This window comes from Uloborus diversus, chromosome 8, assembly GCF_026930045.1.
Source record: "Uloborus diversus isolate 005 chromosome 8, Udiv.v.3.1, whole genome shotgun sequence".
NCBI lineage: Eukaryota > Metazoa > Arthropoda > Arachnida > Araneae > Uloboridae > Uloborus > Uloborus diversus.
Genome location: NC_072738.1, coordinates 82,085,879 through 82,107,907, shown reverse-complemented (window position 1 = coordinate 82,107,907; position 22,029 = coordinate 82,085,879). Strand labels below are relative to the sequence as shown.

Sequence of the window (22,029 nt, the reverse complement as noted above, 5' to 3'; positions counted from 1 at the left end):
GAAATAAAAAGAAAACAAAGTGTTGATTAGTTGAAATTAGATAATAAAAGGTCTGGCAATGAAAAGTCAGTGGTAGCCCCAATAAACTGCAAATGACAAAACAAAGATAAAACATCTGCTTTGAGGCAATAAGACATTAGTGACAACCTAGGCAGTGCTGCCACCCCGCATAACTAAAAAAACCTTCTTAATTAAAAGCTTTCATTTGAAATAAATTTTGCACTTGTTTCGCTCCACCTTTTTTCTGATTGGAAAATATATTCCTTAGCTTCTGATTGCATCATAATTATGCTCCAGAGAGCAAACTTAAAACACCAGAGACAGTATTTCATAATGAATTAAACTGGCATTTATGCAAATCCTAATTGCCCACTTAGTGAGAGGGATGAAAGTATGGACAGGAACCATTTGTTGGGATGCTTGGTTCTGCATGGAGATTCCGAAATAAAGAGATATTGGAGTGCTCAACAAAGGCTATTATAGTTTATGTTCTTGTTACTGTTACTTTGAAAGAGTTTGTCATTTTCCTTTGCCATTGGAATTTTTTTTTTTTTTTAAGTATTGTATAACGAATAAAATATAGTGATTCAAAAACATTTTCAGTGGCTTTTGAAATGCATTGTCATTTACAGAAGCAAGTTTTCAAATACAAAGATGAATATTTTTAAACAAGAACTTTGGGAGAAAAGTCAAAGAATGTACAACTTCAATATAAAAATAAAATAAATTTTAATTAAAAACATAACACTATTTGGTCATTTCTTTGGTTACAGTCTCATGCTTTTGAGCTGGCAGAGTGCTTTTGAGTTCATAATTAACCTTCTTAAATGTACAAAACACTAAGAGTTAATATTTCAGACTTTCTAGTTTAAAATTGTTAATCAAAGAAAAAATATAATTACTTGAAAAAATATAATTTCTTGAACAATTTATTTTTCATTTAAAATAACATTAAGAGAAACATGTATTATGTGCTTTTTGTATTTAAAAAAACTAATAAATTAATTATTTTAAATACTATGAAGCACTAAACATTTTCGTCATTTGTTTTAACAAAAGAGTCAATCCCTGATAAAGTGCAATTACCACTGACTAGAGAATACAATTCCTTCAAAGACTCATGAGTTTCTATCAAGGTTGGGTTGCGCTGCAAAATCTGAAGAAACAAATACACAAAACTATTAACAAAAATAAAAATATTAAAATAATTCCAAGAAATAAAATACTTAAAAATGATATCATAACTTATTTTCTCGACATTCATTTTTTAACCATTTTTGGCTGGATTATGAAATAAACTTATTAAGAAGTTATCATAAAATGAGTAAATAACTAGGTAAACAATCTGAACATTATTTTCTTTCAGTGATTGGGTTAAATTTTTGCAAGAACCAATTTTAAAAAGTAAATCTGAGAGTTCCAATATTTAAAATGACTGATTCAAATACAGTGAAACTTTGGTAAGTCAAAAATGCAGGGAATGCGTAAAAAATTCAGCTTATCGAATACAAAATCAAAACTATAGAATGAAATAAAATACCACCACTACAACTCATTAAATTTATAATATGAGCAAAAATGTGATAGAATAATATATCAAAGATAATATCATCACCTCAAAGCAACAGTACAATATCTTACTGTTATTCCTGGAATTAGATGTCTTACTGTTGCTCTAAAGTGACGATATGTACTTGACATACTTAATGAGTAAAATAATTCCATAAACTCAAGAGTTTGTATAGATTGGAAAATAAATTTATGATTTAATGTAGGATATAACAAATTTTTTACTAACCAAAAATAAAAGTTAAAAAAAAAAACTTATCAAAAATTGCTTTGAGCAAAAATTTGTTCTTTCATTATATAGTCCTCAAACAATTTCAAAGCATCAGCGAGGGAGTAAGGAACATTCAGATAGGATTCTATAAAAACGTGCAATACATCTGCATATTTTGCAGTCTTTTTTGTTTGCACCAATAATGATAACGTTTTTCTGATGTTTTAAACTTTCTCAAAAAGAGGCACATCAACTTTTTTCTTAGCTATGACACAATCGACTAAACTCAAGTCTTTCTTTGTAACATAAAAATTTTTAATTCTCTCTTAGCCTGTTTCAAAGCTCTTTCCCGAACGTTTAGGAATCAAAGAAACCGAACCACAAACATTTGCTTTCGATAACAACGAATAAAGCATCGCAGAATGCTGCAAAATCCCAAAAATATCTCTTCCGTCCATTAAACCCCAACCCCCCACACCCCTCTTCACCAAAAGTGGAATTATTCCATAATACCAGGGGTGCAAGTTGACTCAGGTAAAATTTTCTAAAAATACTGTGAAATTTTCGGAAACTATGAAGAAGCTCAACCCCACTACTCCTCCTCGGTAGAAACTCTTTAAATATGCATACAAAAGTTACTGAAAAATAACTATTTAAGAAGTTGTTTTCTTTTTCTAAAATAATTGTTTAGTTTTAAAATGTGCTGTCATCCGAAATTTTTTTCGGAAAAGGCAACTAAAAACTTGCAGAATTTTCGGATCACAAACACCCCTGCATAATTCCGAAAAAATGCACCCCTCTCGGTATTTTTTTTTACCATCAAATTTTCGGGCTGTACTAAATCAGGGTCTTGGTTTCCCTCATGGGCAGGGTTTTCAACTCTATGAAAAGAAATCAAGTAAACGATAATTTAAAATGAAAAGAAAAAAAAAGTCCAAACTATGTGCAAATAATTGGTTTTCAGAGATTTATTAGATGATCTTTAAAAAATATGATTTCGACTAAGAGTTACCTTAGCAAGGAAACTTTGACGACACTCAGGAAATAAAATTCGACTTATCGAATATTTGAACTCAACGAAATTTAGGTTATCGAAAATTAAAAACATTAATTTTCCATTCAGTTAGATGGAATAAATATTCGCTTCAGCTTATCAAAGTTCGTCTAACCAAAGTTTTGCTGTAAAACGTTTTATTCATATTTTTTTAAATCTTGATTTGAATCCTTCAAAAGCACCAACAGAGACATGTGGTAATCACAAAAATGTCAACGGTTCATGCTTTAAGCTCCCCCCCCCCCCACCTTCATTCTTATTGCAATTAAAAGCTTTCAAAAAGTGCTGATCCTATTACATTGGAACTTGTATAATAAAATCTCAGTTAACTTTCTAATACAGAAAAAAAGTGATTTAACTGTTTAAAGAAAGATAGAAACTTATGTTAAGAGAAACACATATAATGAATGTGTTATTAAACTTTAATTGGAGCATCAACACTCCATTTAATTTTAATTCAGGTAATGTTACATTCAACTAACAAAACTAACACCAAAACAGATTTAAGTACTGGAATGAAAACTGAATGTTCATTCAAATCTATATACCGAGACGAGACGTGAATTGCATTGTACTTCCACATTTCAGAATACATATACAAATCATTCAACCCCTCCCCCCCCCCCCCACATGTCTGAAGCAATAGATATCCAAGTATTGTTTTTTTTTTTCCATGTGAATAAATTTTCCTTGTTACAAATGCTTGAACTGAAATATGCTTCTGAGGAGTGCTAGCAGAAATATATTAAATTAAGCTATACATGCAGGAAGAATAAGTAGTCTCTTTTAACACACAAAATGCAAAACTGGAAATGTGAACTCTGCAAATAGTTGAATTGAGACTATGTATTATTTTCATTAGCAGCTCAAGAAGTGGATTATAATCAAAATCCCCCCCCCCCCAATGATCTCTTGCACAACCACACCCTGTTATCACAAGTATTTTTATAACAAGCAAATCATAGCCTGTGCTTAAACTTTACATTTTGCGAACAATTTGTAGACAGAATTGAACTTTTTTTGGCGATTTCTTTTATATCACCTTCTAATCACAGATACTTTCTATAACCAAAATCAGGGTGTAGAATGGATCTTTTCATTGAAAGTTCGATAGGAGATATTAGAATGAAAATGTTCCAAATCAGAACTCAAAATTGATTAAGACATTTATGCAGGAAAATGCAAAAGAATTAGCTTAATTGAGCTGGAAACTCATAAGGCTAAACTTAGTTGAAAGAAATTTTTAGAGTATTTTGAAAGGAAAATCATAACCATTAAATTATACAACTGAGAACACATTATTATAGTTGATGCTGATTAAGAACAGTTCCTTAATAATATAATCAGTGGTGTTCCCATAAGGTATACTCCACATATGCTGTATACTCGCAAATTTTTTTAGACATATAGTGCAAGCTCAAGCTTCAAAAGTTTTAATATTATGACAGATTATGTATATGATCGCATACACATATTGTGCATTTCTGATTACTGGGAGAATACCCTCAGAAAAATTGATGGGAACATCACTGAACATGATCAAAAGGAAATGACATCAAAATAATGTGATGATTTCTTTTAGAGTCCAAGGGTGACGAAAATGAAAATCCTCTAGTCCAACTAAATACCTGAATTGAAAGATCCCCACCTCCCCCCCCCCCAACCCGGAACATTTCCACTGACCTTTCGATATACTTTTGCTACCTTCATAAGTTTAGATGAACACAAACAGGAAATGCTGCACTTCTACACCTCAAAGATATGACTAAGCTGTAAAGACATCTTCTGCAAGGATATCTTAAGATTATCTTGAGGGAAAGAGAAATTTCTTGTGGGCTTTAACTGAATAAGGGTATTGAGCATTCAATCATTCAGAGCCTTAAAAGAAGCTTGAATTTATGTCAAATTGAGTTCAAGACATAAATTATGCTAAAAGTGGACATACTTCACACTAATGCACACATTTATCAGTGTACATAAAGGTTTTCAAAAACTAATAATGGCATAATTTTTGAAAAGAGTTATTTAATTCAATAAATTAGTACTGCATAGGTAGCATATGATATTTTTTTTTAAATATCAGGCTTTCATTAAAAAGAAAACAAAACTTACAATAAATACTTCTTGGATGACATTGTCAAGTACCGAAACCTCTTTTTCAGTTTTGTGCAAGTTCTCTTCAAGAGAGGCACTCGTCTTAGTAAACTTTTGAGCCAACTGACGTAAAAGCTGATCCTTTTCGTTGATTTTTGCCTTCAGTTTAGCAATCTTAAGAAAGAAAAGTTAATTAAACACCCATTGAAAACCACAATTTTAACGGAAATCTTGTTAAATTTAAATTATACATTTATTATTATCATATTTTTACTTTTCAAAGTGATCTTCTACAGTAAGTAGTTTAAAACATTAACAAATTTGTAATATACAGCCTGATTCTAGTGAGCCTCAACTTTGCTATCGTACATTTTCACCTCAGTCACAAGAAGACTTTGAAATCTAATTGGTGAACTGCATGCTATTTCATCTATTGGAATCACTAGCCGAAAATGAAATCGGAAGAAGTTTGACCAGTAGGGACATTGCCCGGAATATATAAATACTAGAAAATGGCCCGTCATACCTCGTCCCATTCCTTCCGCCATTCCATTACTCCTAAATGTACACTATAATTAATTACATATTATTGATAATTGTAAATTAACTAAATATTACGTAAATAGAAAGTCACCCGGCAAGGTATGACGGGTGAAAATTGCTTCTACATTTGAACGAAACAATTGCCTGTTTAGTGATATTTTGATAGTTGAAATTTAAACTCTAACTGCGGTGGATTAACCATAAACTCCAGTAAATAGCGTTCATTGATGACCATTTTTTCGATTATGCATTCTTCTAAAACCAGTAAAACAGTTAAGATACTGGATCCAGTTCACTCTTGTCGTTTCTCTGCAGGTCAAACATTACCAAAAAATATTATCAAATTATCATGATGTGCAGCGAGTTTCATTGCTGATGACATCAGGAGCATTACTCGATTGTTCACTATTATACATATGAGATAAGAATCCTTGCAATAAAATATGACTACAAACCAGTTGCAAAGAAATATTATTTTTAAAAAATTATGATAAATAAATATTGTTTGAGAGAATAAATCTTATTAAAGTATATTTTTATTGCACTTTGAATTTGACCTTTGCAACACAAGCATATACCAACAGCCTGGTTATGACAACCAGAGAATGGAATTTTGCTCTTGTTATAGACTCATCAGTCTGGAATCGTCAGTAACCAAGCTGAGGACAGATGTTTCCTCATCTAAACTGAGGTTATCTACATGTTAGGGTGGTTGCTTTAAAATGAACTTTTGAAATTTTTACAAGGCATATCCGACTTTGGTTTATACCTCAGGCATAAACTGTCACACTTCACCTTACCTCCCCGTCATTTGAAATGCTATTTTTCAGAAAAAATCTTATAAAAGTCATGTGATTTCACTTTTTGTTACCCCCTTCCCTCATCACAAACTCACAATTTTATGAACCCTGATAATCAAAGTATAATATCTAGCTTCTCCAATAATAATAGATTATGTATATTAATGTTAGATTATTAATAGATATTGCAAAAAAAAAAACTAAATATATTCCACAGTACTTACTTCTTGCTTATAATTAAGCTTGTCACAAATAGCTTGAGCATTTGATAAAAACTCACAGTTGGAATCTGTAACAACCATGGTTATCATCTGCTTCACTTCATTGGATATTTGCTGTGACTGTTCTGCATTAACTGCTTCCAAGCAGCAAAGTTTCTCATTTAACTCTGTAATTGTTTGACCCAGTTTCTACAAAGGTAATGAATATAAAACAATCAGTATTTTAAAATTTTTCATTTGAAGCATTATAACGTTAAACCGAAAACTTACAAACTACTAAAATCTTTTTAAGAACTGTAAAGAATAAAATCACAACTTGAGCATTTTGAAATACAGTGCAACCTGCCAAAGGAATTCTCCAAATAAGGAGATTTTTTTTTTCCTTAATATAAATACGAAAAGTACCTTTAAGCATTATTTGAATAAAATTAAAAGAAAAGAAAAAACCTTGTGAAAACCCTGCAAAAGAGATTTTTTAAAAAATGTTAAAGATGGAGAAATACATTACATTGTTTTTATCCTAAAGCATGAAGTACAAAGTGGTAGCTCAATTTTATTTCCCCTCAAACTTATTAAAGGAAGCATTTTAAAATTTTTGGTAAAAAAAGCCCATTACCAAAAAATTCTATGTTCCATTGTTTGAAACATTTTTTGTGACAAGTGATCGCAGAACTGGTAGACAGCAAATACTGAATACCAGTAATTCAAGCTGTTTTGTGGTTTTAAAATAAGTTTTTGCTAGAGTAAAACACCTGAATTTTAGTCGCAAACAATAAATAAATTTGCAACTTGTATTTTATAAGTTAAATTAAAAATGTGGTTTTAATTTAACTTATAAAATACCCGCCGTTATTTTTAGTTTGCATTTTTCTTTTTGATGACACTATACCAAAATCAGTCTATTGATAAAAACATTTGACTTCAAAAACAAAAAATGATAGAGTATTAATAAATAAAAGTAGCGAGATAGATTACAGAGTATATTTTTATCACTTGATGGTGTGATGAATCCATTTTCCTGCATTCAAATACATATTTCTTATACTTCCTTGATCACTCACTTACTTTTTAAAAAAAGTTAAATTCAAGCATAATTGCAAGTGTATTTGATATGCAAATTTATTCCAAACATGAATTGTAGCAATACTTTATGTTATGTGATTTTTTAAATATTTATCCCAAATGTACGGAATTTCAAAAAAAAAAAAAAAACCATTCATTGGTATTGGCTTGAGGTTCTGTCTTGCTATTTAGCTGTAAACTTGGCGAGATAAAATTTAGCAATTACATAGGGCTTTAAAAATGTACATAGAGGAAAGGTAAAGTGAACCAGAAAATATTTTCAAATATTTACAAAACCATAAAACAATTTTGAAGAGAAAATAAGTAAAAGAAACTATACAGAACAAATTGTGTAAGGTTCATTCTAAATTTTAAACTGAAAGGTAAATAAAAAGCAAATACAATTCTATCCTAATCAAGAGAAAATGACATTAATACTGGAAAAAAATCGTCTCTTGAACAGAAATTGCGACAAGCTGTAGAGTAACTTGGCGAGATAAAATTTAGCAATTACATAGGGCTTTAAAAATGTACATAGAGGAAAGGTAAAGTGAACCAGAAAATATTTTCAAATATTTACAAAATCATAAAACAATTTTGAAGAGAAAATAAGTAAAAGAAACTATACAGAACAAATTGTTTAAGGTTCATTCTAAATTTTAAACTGAAAGGTAAATAAAAAACAAATACAATTCTATCCTAATCAAGAGAAAATGACATTAATACTGGAAAAAAATCGTCTCTTGAACAGAAATTGCAACAAGCTGTAGAGTAACTTGGCGAGATAAAATTTAGCAATTACATAGGGCTTTAAAAATGTACATAGAGGAAAGGTAAAGTGAACCAGAAAATATTTTCAAATATTTACAAAACCATAAAACAATTTTGAAGAGAAAATAAGTAAAAGAAACTATACAGAACAATTGTGTAAGGTTCATTCTAAATTTTAAACTGAAAGGTAAATAAAAACCAAATACAATTCTATCCTAATCAAGAGAAAATGACATTAATACTGGAAAAAATCGTCTCTTGAACAGAAATTGCAACAAGCTGTAGGGTAACGGCACCAGAAACAGACATTATTCAAGAAGTTACCGACTTATAGCCAGGGCTAAGTCAGAAATACATGAAATACGCTGCCAGCTCAGTCAATTCCAGCCGAGGACTGCAGTTTCATGCTTATTAGCACTCATCAACACGGCATACGAGTGACTGAGCTGGAGGTGGAAAACCTCTTAAGGAAGCCAAGAGTGCCAAACAAACTGGTAGCTAATACAGAATTAGCACTCACCAGACGAGTGACCACAGCAACGGTTCGGTACAACTCGAATATTGAAGGCAAGGCAGGTGTACCGAACCATTGCTTCGGTCACTCGACTGGTCAGTGCTAATTCTGTATTAGCTACCAGTTTGTTGTGCACTCTTGGCTTCCTTAAGAGGTTTTCCACCTCCAGCTCAGTCACTCCTATGCCAGGCTGATGAGTGCTAATAAGCACGAAACTGCTGTCCTCGGCTGGAATTGACTGAGCTGGCAGTGTATTTCATGTGCAGACAGTCATTAGTTTGGATTTAAATAGTAAGAATTTTAGGCAGCTAAAACTGATGTTGCTGTTGCCCATGAATACAGTGCAACCATCTAGTGTTATCAGAGTGAATTTTGTGAGCCCGTTATTATTATCAAGTTAGTGGCGAAGTTTATGAACAGCCGCTACCAGGTCAGTTAGTTTCCTGTTCATTCAATTTAATAAGGCTTTAGTTCTAAAAATAAAGAACATTTGCACATTTTGAAAAAAAAAAAAGAAAAAAGAAGGGAATTTTACTCATTACTCATCCTTTCCTCATCCTACTTGCTAATGGATATCATCAGATTTTTTGGTGTCTGTTACTGGGGGTTGGATCATTTTTCGAAATCGAGCAAACAAAAACAGAATTAATGAATTCAGAGGATCTAGAAGCAGCCAAACGTTAGATGAGACGTAGTAGTATGAGAGAAAAATAGTTTTAAAAGTCTAAATTAAATACATTAAAATGAGTTAACCTGAGAGCAATGTCTTAAGAGCATGTCTCTTACTTACTTAACCTACATTTAAAAAAATCTCACATTGACCCCACACTACTTCCTTTTATGTCTTTTACCTTCATGAAGATTGCGTTATTATTCGACAAATCATTAGAAATGCTAAAAGGATGAATGCTTTGAAAGTATTAAAATGGCAAGCTCAACAACGCTCTAATAACAAAAAAAAAAAAAAAAATACGAGAAATTCATAAATAAAAGTTTCTGCCAAATGGAAGACCAACAAAAATGGATGATTCTTTAAAGAATGTATAATTTTTATCTTTTGGGATTAGTAATGGATACATAAACATAATACGTTTTTTAAATTTTATTTTAAAACTCAGTATGTGTGGCTAAATTGGTAAACTCATGTAATTTTGTCATTTGTGTATTCTTATCAGTTGGTCATTGTTATCAAAGTCATTGTGTCCCAAAGTGATCACATTAAGTGGAGACTACTGTATGTTGTTTTGTTATCAATTTTAGTTTGAAATTGAGCAGAAAAAAATAAACCCCTTGTTTAATTTCATTCACAACAATAAAAAATATATATATATCCATAAATAGGATGCTTTTAAAACCCTCGTTTAGATCAAAAAGTCAACATACTTCTTTTTCTTCCTCGTGCTTTTTCTTATTTTTTTCCAACTCTTCTGCGAGGACTTTAGCTTTATCATTTCCTTTATCTATCACATGTTTCCTGATATCAAAGTCGGCTTTTAGTTCATAATGCTTATTCTTGAATGATCGTAACTCTTCTAAAGCATTATTCCTATTAAAAATGAGGAAACAAGAACACTTAAGAAAAAGAAAGAAATAACATTTGAGAACTAAAATCAGTTTCAAAAAATTAAAATAGCAAAATCTTAATAAAGACAGAACAATTAGAGCACATATGAATTTGTTTATTTCAGAAACCCATTCAGTGCTCTTACTGAAAATTTTGGGCAAATGAAAAAACATTCTTTCATAATAAATAAAATATTTTTTACTTAACAATTTGGCTTATGGTATTAGTTAACAAGCTCTGAAAGCAGCTGTTGTCAGGAACCAGTTACCATGCAGCTACTGTAATAACAGCTACAAGTATCAAGCCTATTGAATATAAATGAAATCTGATAACCGGGACACATGGGATAGTTTTAAAATCCTACATAAATACAAATGTTAATTTTTAAAAACAAAAAAGAATTAATTTTCAACAAAGAAATGAGATGTTATTGTCATATAAATATTTATTCATACTGTTTTTAAACTTTCTTTTCTTTAAAATATCTGCTTAGCTCTTTAACATCATTAAATGAAATATATTAATTGCATGTCTTGCACAAAAATTAGGTAAAAAATTTATATCAACGAATTTTGTAACAGAGAAACAGATACAGTCAATCCACAATAACTTGAAGCTTTATATAATTCAACTAGTATTCCTTTTTTCTTAAAGCTTTCATTAGGGGCCAAGTTCTTGAGAAGGCAATGGGAACTTCTTATAGCTTGAACTACCAATAACTTTAAGGTTTTAGTTAGTCCCTTCGGACTTCCAAGTCACTGAGAGTCGACTGTATTCATTATATTGCTATGTAAATATCAAGTAAGACATAAAATATCTTTTAAGCATATTTTTTAGAATTGAATCAAGTTTTGAGGTCAGAATTTTGAGTTCCTAAAGGAGATATGTATATAAAAGATATATATACATAAAGATTCAATATATAAAAAGTATGTAACCTCATAAAATTTATCAGCACAAATAATGTTAGGTTTTTAAGAGTTGTTGTAATTTATTGCTTTTAGCACTCCTTCAAATGCAAAAAAAAAAAAAAAAATGCAATAACAATTGCCAATAAATAAAAAAAGACAATGTTATTAATGTGAAAAAAAAGTGAAGTAAAAAAATGTATTCACATTAAAATTTTTCAAACATACGCTTTGAAGTTCAACCTTTATACAGGCAGAAACTTTTGTAAATTTGAACAAAGTTAGTTTAATTATATTTTGGCACAATGTAAGAGCCAAAACTGCAACTTGATTTGAATTTCCATACTGATTACAAACTTTTATTACTTTAAACTTTGTTTATAATAACATGAATAATTATGATACCTAGGGCTTCACTGATGGCAATTTGACGATGGGCCAATGCCAATTGTTGGCCGATGGTTTAAAGACGGTCTATTGTTTTTTGTTTCAAATGGCTGATGCCGATGGAAGCACTTTCCTAAGGACAGCCGAAATATCCAAACATTTTCCAAGGAACAAAAAAGAATTTAGTATGTTGTAGAAACTGATGGGGAGTCATGTTTAAAAAAAATGAATAGATGAATAAATATAATAACTAGATAGAGGTCTCTGACATTTCTCATTTTTTTAACGAAAATATTGTGTCGAAAATCACAGTAGAGAAAAATGTATGGGTTGCAGAAATATATCTCTAAAAGATATATTTCTACATGAGATAAAAGAGAAAGGGAAGAAAAGAAAGAGAGAGGAATTTAAAGAATTGTAATGAAAATTCACACCAGTACACTAGTAGTTAAATGTTCAAAGGTAAAAATGGAAAATTTTCCAAAATATTATCCTATGACATTGGTAAATCCCCCAAATTTGAGCCTTGTTTTTGTACTAAACTTCTCCACTAACATGCTAATACATACTGGTAATTAATTCAACTAAAGAGTATAAAATTCTTAAAACTGTCATCAAAGTGAGAGTTTGATAAGTGCCTGCCATGTTGTCAAAATATTGGTAAGAAATCCGAAACTTGGCACATTTCCTAAGTGCCAAACTGCTGTTGGTCTCGTTGCTGTCCTATTTTGGGCCTATGCTGTACTCACTTTTAACTAAGCAGTAAAAAAAAGGTCAAAGTTAGATTTTTTTAATTTTGAATTTTTGGAAAACATGGACGATACATCAGTATTTAGATGTTTTCCAAGGCCGATGGGCTGATGTTTTCTCCAAGTTAGCATCGCCGCCGATGCCAATGGCTAAAATTTTAAACCATCGGCGCCAAGGCGCCAATGCATCGGTAGAGGCCTAGTAACAAAATGAATAATTATCACAACATAAAAAATAAATTGTAATGCAAGAATCATTTATTAAAATGAAATGGAGAGAAAAAAAACATGATATGACACTTACTTTTCTTCATTAAGTAATTTAATTTTAGATAAGTATTTTCCTTGCATAAGTTCTATCACTTTTCCAAATTTTTTGATTAATTGATCCATTTGTTTAAGCTGCTTTTCAAATGAAGACTTCTTTTCCTCTTCATATGTCATTGTGTCAGTAGGAATAATGTCCGTCTCCACACTACGCTGCCTGACAGGCCGGAAAGCCGTTGCCATGCCGATTGGTTTAAAAGCATTATTCATCACTGGAGAGCTTTCTTTACTTGGCGAGCTTATGCGACTTAAGTCACCATTAATGCTACTCAAATTTTCTATGGAGCTCTTTACAGAATCAGAATTGTGTTCTGAAGTATGTTTCGACTTGGATTCGCTTTTGGCAGATTGTTCATAAGTACGCACCATTGACTGGACAAATGATACCGGTCGATCACAGTTGCTAGAAGCTGAAGAATACAAAGGACTAGAAGGTTCATAGTTAGATATATCTGGCAAAGATTTGTGAGCATCAACATATTTGTCACTCGAGAGAGAGCTTGTGGAGGAAAGAGCAATTGAGTTTGGAATGTGAGAATCAGAGCTGAGAATAGTTTGCTTGGGTGGAGAATCACTGCGCTCTCCTTCACTGTCCAAGTCTGCCATTACATCTTCTAACATCTGCAAAAAAGCATAAAATTTTACATCCAGCTTTTGCATGCATGTACTGAACAGCAACTAGCACTTTTAATGACAGTCAATTCTATAAAACAACAAGTTTTATACTAAATTATTTATTTAATAAAAATTTATTCAGGTAAGCTCTAACAATATCAAAGGCAGTGAAATTCCAAAAATGCAGAAAATTACTGTAAGTTAACCTTAACATTGTTACATATATAACACTAGTTTTCTGCTGTTAGAGCCTAAGGAAAAAGGAAGTGCTTAGCACTAGCTTATTTACATTTCTCCTGAAAACCATTGATGAAAAAAAGAGTAAAGTTGCATTGCTGTTCTATTTATTTTACCTTTTATTTATTCATTTATTTTTTCTGAAGGGAAATGCAAATTAAAAGTATGAATATCCATAGATTATACAAACAAAATCTTCTGTACTTTTTGAGGGGAAATTTAAATTACATACATGAATAGTAGGGGCAGGCTTGAGAAGGATTGCAGATTATCCAAAAATTATGATTTCCTAAAGAGTACAGTCATCCCAACAATCTGCATGAAAATACTGGCAAATATGGTCTAATGGTCATTCTTTGCAACATACAAAATATTTATTAATCTATGTTTATTTTAACAGAGTTGAACCATAGACTACGTTTTTCCTCCAAGGTCACATTTCGGTCTTTCAAGTGCCTGTGAATCATAGGATGTTTCCTATTGTATATAGAAATATAACAAATCCAAAAAGAAACACATGCTCAAAAAATCCTTTTTAAGTGGATGTCTATTATTCGTTGCCTCATTTAGGATGTAATTTTATGGGAAATATTCTAACAAGTGTTCTTCTCTAAGTCATTCTACAGTTAAAAGTGAAAAAGCAAGCTGTAAAAGTGCAATAAAGGTGCAAAAAAATTCTAATGTGAGAGAAACAACTTAATTTTAAATCTCCAGAAACAATTCCATTCATACTTAATGGTCATGAGTTTCCAAATTTGTGCTCTGAGACAACTAAAAAATTGAAAACAAGATATATAGTTTGCACGAAACAAAAGAAAACACTGCATGTGAATATAATTTGAGTGTTTAAATGTTGTATGCCACTATAAAGTATTAATCATTACTATTGAAATGTTTTATAATGTTAAAAGCAAATATCAATCTATATATTTTTCTTTTTTTCCCCCATATTTTGCATCAAAAATTATATTATTACTAGAGGACCCAACAGACGTTGTTCTGTTCAAACTCTGTAAATTGAAAAGTTGAAAATTTTCAATAAACTATCAAGTGTTTGAACTCGATTTACCTAGTGCCCACAGAGCAGTTGTTTTATTAACTTTTTTTCTCACATGCTTGAAAGATCTTCATAGATTGTATGGTTTGTTCCTTTAGTCACTCAAAGGATAAAAAACATCCCCAGATATTAAGTATAAAAAACTAACTACCCATCTAGAAAAACGGAAAATCCCGCAGCAGCATCTCCATATGAAAAAGAATAAAACAATCGAATGGATATCATTAAAAAAAAAAGATAAATGTAAAAACCTCCCTGAATAATCACTCCCCCCTCAACCCCGAAACACATTCTTCAACTAAAATGAATAAACACTCTTTAAAAACCTAACAATTCTTTGCAATTTAAAATGTTTCACCAAAGTAACAAAAATACAATAAATTACATTAACAGTAGTAAACAAATAATCATGCAACTATATTGTTATGGCCAATGTCGCCAAGTCACCACGTTCATGTAATCCAGCCAATCAGTGAGCGAAACAAACTCCAACCCATTAGCGGTCCCATCTTTTAAACGAAAACTTCATATATTTGCCTAATTTTGTTCTTTCTACCAAAGATAAAAATCTTCCACTGCACTGATCTAGTGTGTACAGAACTACCCTGTTGTAATTTATCTGGACGAAAATAAAATTTGTTTCATCTTCAAATTCCAAAATCTTTTCCTTTAATAACATACTGATTAGTTTGATAATCCTTAAAGTATTCTTGCAATTTTTGCCAAAACACAGAAAGATTTGAACCGAGAAACAAATGTTGTTATATATGGTTCTACTGATTATTTCGTTAGGAAAATCTAAAGCACCGATCCGGTCACATGGGTTAACTATGACGAGAAATACGAATTTGGGTGAGCCTAGTGAAAGAAATCTGATTTCTCCCATTACTTTACGTTAAAATATATCACTGGACTTAAAATCCTTGCTTTCAAGAAATGAAGGCTTCACTCTCTCTCTACGTTTTATCTGTTCTCAATTGAAATTATCACAGTAGGAAATTTCATCACAAAAAGCAGAGTTGATTTTCTTATTCTCCTTCGGCAACAGGCTAAATATTTATTTCAGTTCTCGCTCAACAATAGGTTAAAATAAATATTAATCATTTGGGAGATATAACCATCCAATGTTTAAATTAATTAATTAATTAAGAAAAATGTCTCCAATTGAACACAAAAAATTTGTTCAAAATCGGTCCAGCCATTTAAAAACCTTATGGTGACAAACGTCCGCACAGAAGAAATATCTATATTAAGACTATAGTAAAATACATTTTTATTTTCCATCAAATATCAAGCAATTTTTAAATCTTTTTTTTATTAATATGTTAAAAAAGGTACCTGAACATAGTTTAAAAATGGTTTCACTTATAAAGAGTATTATTTTCACATTACTGTAAAATCTGGAAAGTAATCCCCTATGCATTATAGCCCTCCCCCCCTCTTTGTGGAAAGGGAAATCATTTTATAATCCCGAATTTGTGTATTCCTTCGAAAATGTCTAGACTCTTTTTGATGCAAGGGCACCTTTGTTTTTGTTCATATGTATTGCAAAAGAAATTTATGCAATTGTACTGATTTTTATTCATTTTGGAAGGAGCATTTTTGTTCTTCAACACGACGCCATTTTGAAAACGAGACGCCATTTCGGAAACGCATTACATAAAAAAGTAGCATGAAACTTTTAAAAAAACTTCTTTTGAAGGAGAAATAAAGTACTTGAATGAGTTTAGGATCATCAGAAATGAATATTTAACTAAATTGAAAAAGATATTTGTCTGTTTTGACGTTTGCAAATTTTGTAGAGTGCAGTTTTCGAAATTACGATTTTTGTAATGAATTTGCGGTTGTGATTATGATGTTTGCTTCTATTTTGAAACAAAAAACATTAAGATTTTGCTTCTTATACCGTAACCTTATTACATTCAGCCATGATTCAGCACAAGATGAATTTTCAAGTAATAAATTACAGGGGTTTTGCCAACTTAAAAGTGCAAAATCCTGTCGTTCCAAAAAAAAAAAAAAAAAAAGGTGCCCACGTACAATTTCTTACAGCGAGAAAATTAGGACTGGTTTTATTTAATTAATCTCTCACTCTTCATTGTTATTAACTCTTACTTACTTATTATTTCTTTTCTGTACTCTAAAATTAATACCACTAAAAAGTTATTTTGCTTAATTTAAAAAAAAAAAACTCGATTATAACCCCCCTTCCTGAAATTAACAAATTTTGTTTTGAAAATATGAGGGGTTACTTTCTGGATTTTACCGCATATGAAAAACATATATTTTGTGAAAATTAAAGCAGAATAGGCTTAGCAGGAGAAACTACAGGTGGAAAGCTTAACTCCAGCCTAGAGGTACAACTGGTAGTTTGCATCCTGTGGGAGCATCTCTTTCCAATCTGAAGAGGATTGGCAAAATACGGAATGGTAAAAAGGGATTCCAACAGAAACACTCTACCTCTTTCTGAAGAGCTAACTCATTTGCAGCAAATTCAGCAGCTGATGTGAGCAGGGAATGAATACTCATTGACATCTGAGAAAGATGCATAGATATCATTGTCAGTTCAGCTCCTTGGCTCAATAGCATATCTCGACAGTTTCCTTGAGTTCTATCCAGTTCAGCTTGCAGTAGTTGAACTTGCAAACTGTAAAACAATGATTTTGATAAATATAAAGAATTTAATCATAGCATCAGAGTGAATTGCTGTTTGTTATTCCATAAATTTAGTTATTTCAATATTATCATTATTCAATTCAATAGTCAAAAGGTAAGTTGAATAAACTGCCTATTTCATTTTAAAAAAACGTTAATAGCATGAAACTCAAGAGAAAAAATACAAAAGGTTAAACACACAAACATGAAATTTACCTATGAAAAATATATCTATAACTATATCTATATGTATAATGTATACATATATACATACATATATATATATATATATATATATATATATATATATATATATATATATATATATATATATATATATATATATATATATATTTGTACACATCACCCACCAGAAATATATATAGATTGATAGGTGTATGGTTTGTATACAGTTAACGCTCAATTTTACAAGTTTTGGGGACAACAAAAAATGTTCTTAAAATTTAGATTTCAAAAAATCAAACAGCATTAGCATTATTTCAATAAATGATTCATTGGGCTTGGTAAGCTGTTCATAAAACTGTTCATGTTCGTAAATTGGAGATTAGTAAAATTTAGTGTGAATTGTATTTGCTTTTTGAACGATGAAGAGAACTACCAAGAGCATTGATATGAGGCACTTTCATGCTTGCTCTTTGAATATAATAATTCCCCCTTCTTAGTTCCAACAGCTAAGTTTGAAGCAAATCAAGGTGCATACTTTTTGTTTCCATTTAATTTTTCATTTTTGCTCATATTAGGAAAATGTTAAGTTTCTCTTCTTTTCCCAAGATCATTTCTGGTCACTTTACCAAGAGCTTTTTTTTCTTTTCAATTCAATTTTCAATCTTTTTGGGTACAAATGCTGCATTCAACAAACAATGGAGGATTCGTTCCAAGGGAAACAATGAATATTTGCATTTGTTCCTTTTAAGATAAGACAGGATGTTTTTTAAAGACAGCAATGTTTAGATAAGTTATAGACCTTTTACATAAGTGAATTTTAGTCAATCAAACTCAAATTATTCCCTAAGAATTAGAGTTAGAGGAATCAAAGATAAACTAAACATCTGAATTTCGTCCATCATATAAAGAAAAATTAGGACACAAATTCTTCTAAAAAAGACGACAGTGAAACTGAATTATAAAATAGGTGAAACAAAGTGGAATGCTACCTCCATATTTTAAGTTAGAAGTGAAAAAACTTTGCTATTTTTTAAATTGTGTAGTGTTGAATCACTTTTATGTAATGGGGTACCCAGTTAAAAAGTAAAAGAGAACAGTATGACCTCCCCCTTTTTTTTTTACAAATTTTGACAGACATTTCGGAAAATTTGAAGACAGTGAGATAGTTTTAAAGCTGTCCATACAATCATTAATTTTTTTTTCAACAAAGTCTAGTGTCTCATCTCATTAGATGTAGGTATGTATGCATGCACTTATTCTTTCTTATTATTATTTATTTATCATTCGGTAAAATGAATTTTAATCAGCAAATTGGGAATTTCCCCAACCCCTGATAAATGCATGTTCAGAGTGCCCCTGCTCTTTTACTTCATTTTATGAATGAGAAATTGCAGACAAAAATGCACAACAACAAAAGTAGCATGAAGTTAAATATGCTCGAACTTGCTTATAACGAGCCCTGATTTAACGAAAACCCGGAATCAGCGAGTAAATCAGAAATTTTTGGTTGGTACAATGTTAAACCTGTAGGGCCATAACTCGCTTTTAAGGAGCAAACCCTGCTTATTTTTGTGATTTGTAAAACTTCTATTGACTTCCAGCATGACTTATCCTTTTTTGGTAATTCATTCTCAAGTCACCAAAGTATGTAATAAATCATAAATCCTGAAAACAAGCAATGAAAGAACTTTTTTTAATTTGTGGCATAAAGAAACATTTAAAAATTATGTGCGTATATTCCTCACAAACAATAACATATGAAATGGACATTCAGACGAGCAAAAGCAAAGCAAAGTAACCAACTTGTTAGGTTGTACAATGATTAAAAAGAGGGGAAAAAGCAGCTAGGATGAATTTGTATGAAATTTTTTAAACTCAAATTTTACGAGCACTTGGTTATACCGAGCAAATATTGCGGTCCCTTTGCCCTTGTTATACAAATACAAATGTGACGACAAGTAACAGGCTCTGGGCCCAGTTAGGCTGGTCCTGGTCAATTTATAAGTCTCCAATGAAGATCAATGACCCTCTTAAAGCTATTCACCCCCTTGCTCATTACCACCTCTACACTGGTAAGCTGTTCCAAATGCCCATAACCCTACCAAAGAAGTATTTTTTCCTAATTTCCAGGTTAGCCTTAGATTTGAATAGTTGAAAACAATGTCCCCTTGTCTTGCTTTCCATGAGAAAATTTAACCCGTTAACATCTTTAATTTTGATAAATTTAATCAACTGAATCATGTCCCCTCTAGCTCTCGTTTGCTCCAGGCTATACATATTAAGCCTATTATCATAGACTAAATCTGAGAATCCCCTTACTAGTCTAGCAACCCTTCTTTTAACCCTTTCCAATACAGAAAGATCTTTCCTGAGATAAGGAGATCAAAACTGAACAGCATACTCCAAATGAGGTCTTAGTAAAATCCTATATAACGGCAGAAGAACCTTCTTAGATTTGTTTGAAATAGAACAATTGATAAACCCAAGCTTCTGTTACTTGCAATAATGCACTGTTGACTAAACTTGAAATCCTGATTTATTAAGATAACCAGATCAATAACGTTTTCTGCCTGACTAATGACCGAACCCTGTAAATAATAACTTGTACACTTATCTCCATGACCTAAGTGTAGCACTTGACATTTCCCCACATTAACTGCCATACCCCACTTATCCGCACACTTAGTAATATGATCGAAATCCTCTTGAAGCTGTTTTACTTGTTCCCCCTTCTCTACAATCCCCATAACTTTTACATCATCAAAAAAACAATTTATGTTTCCAGAAATATTTTCATCAATATCATTCATAAAAATAATAAACAGAAGGGGCCCTAAAACTGATCCCTGAGGAACGCCGCTTAAAACATCACTCCATTTAGAATGATTTCCTCTCACAACTACTCTTTGTTTTCTTCCGGTCAGCCAATTTCTAACCCAAAGTGAGGTTTTTTCTCCTATTCCTATATTAGCTAGTTTGATGAGAAGAGCAACATGAGGTACCTTATCAAAAGCTTTTTGAAAATCAATATAAACAACACTCACACACTTTTTGTTATCTAAAATCAAGGTAACTTTTTCATAGAAATGCAATAAATTAGTAGCACACGATATACTTTTCCTGAAACCATACTGCAAACTAGCCAACAGACTATTAAGTCTCTAAGAAATTTAGAATCATAATTTTGATCAAAGTTTCAAAGATCTTACACACCACGGAAGTCAGATTTACAGGTCTATAATTCTCTGCTTTACCTTTAGACCCTTTCTTGAAGAGCAGCGTAATATTAGCCAGCTTCCAGTCCTCTGGCACTGTCCCCAAGTTATAAGAAGCTTTGAAAAACATTTAAAATAACATCCACTAATTCCTCTGCACCTTCAACTAAAATTTTTGGATAAATATTATCTGGTCCCGGAGCTTTAGTTGCTTTAATTTTTTTCAAATGAAATAGAACCTCCTCCCTGGAAAATACAAAATCATCTAGCTGTATAATAGCTTGTATCTTGTTAGAGTCAACTGTTGTGATACAGTTATCGTTAAACACACTGGAAAAAAAGTTATTAAGAACATTTGCAATAGACCTATCGTTTTGAATTAAATTTCCATTCTCATCAACCAATGGACTACTTTGAGTTTTCCCAGAATTAGCATAAGCAAAAAACCTAAATGATTTACTATAAGTTATATTATAAAATGTTAAAAACGAGTTTGACTGTACTTGCTCTTAGAAAATAAAACTTCTACATCTGAGAAGAAGAATAAATTATACAGTTAACTTACTTCTTGTCTTTAACTTTGGCATAAAGTCTTCGAGCCCGGTCCATGAGCTCATTTACTTGCTCTTGATCCTTTCTCATTTCTGCTTTGACTTCCGACAATGATTGTTCAGCTTCCTGCAGAGCTTCAGCTAAAGTGGTTCTTTCATCTTGGAGAAAGTCGATATTTTCTCTTGCTTCTGATAGAGCAGATCGACACTCTTGTAAATGTTTGATCAAATCTACTTTTTGACAGCCCAAATCTTCTAGCATGTGCTGCTGATCTTGGAGAGCATCATGACACTGTTGCAGCTCTAAGTTTGTTGTAGCTAAATGATTTTCAAGTTCTTGAACCTTGCCAGTTGCGTCTAAAAGTTCTAGAATAAAACACACAAATCTTAATGGTTTTAGAATTCAATGAAAAATGTGCTATAGTAGTCACATGAACTTCATTGGCATCAGCTAGAGACGTTTTATACACAGGGAGTCTATTCAAGATCAACCAACAATTATTGCATGCATTATAAAAAGTTCTTAGGTTTTTTTTTTTTTTTTTTTTTTTTTTAAATCTGTTATTTATTCTTTTTATAGTGTAAATGTATTTCAGAAACAAATAATGTTACCATTACAAAACTTCACCTTATTTCTTCATATAAATGCTCCATACTAAAGGAAGGAAAAACCTATGTACATGTCTTATTTATGTACTAATTCAATTAGAACCATTTAAGTATTAAAGGTTTCCTGAAC

General features: G+C 31.3%; 1 protein-coding gene across 1 annotated transcript in view; it reads right to left on the bottom strand.

Annotated features, from left to right (window-relative positions):
- Positions 1-707: 707 nt before the first annotated feature.
- LOC129228451 (sperm-associated antigen 5-like) overlaps positions 708-22,029 on the bottom strand; it is a 32,711-nt gene continuing 11,389 nt past the window's right edge. Inside the window, exons 4-10 of the mRNA XM_054863132.1 lie at positions 21,305-21,656; positions 17,144-17,330; positions 12,752-13,395; positions 10,223-10,385; positions 6,496-6,681; positions 4,947-5,102; positions 708-1,156 (exon numbers count right to left, since the gene is read on the bottom strand). Coding sequence (XP_054719107.1) covers positions 1,028-1,156; positions 4,947-5,102; positions 6,496-6,681; positions 10,223-10,385; positions 12,752-13,395; positions 17,144-17,330; positions 21,305-21,656 — 1,817 coding nt within the window. The 3' untranslated portion in view covers positions 708-1,027. The remainder of the gene's footprint in view (positions 1,157-4,946; positions 5,103-6,495; positions 6,682-10,222; positions 10,386-12,751; positions 13,396-17,143; positions 17,331-21,304; positions 21,657-22,029) is intronic.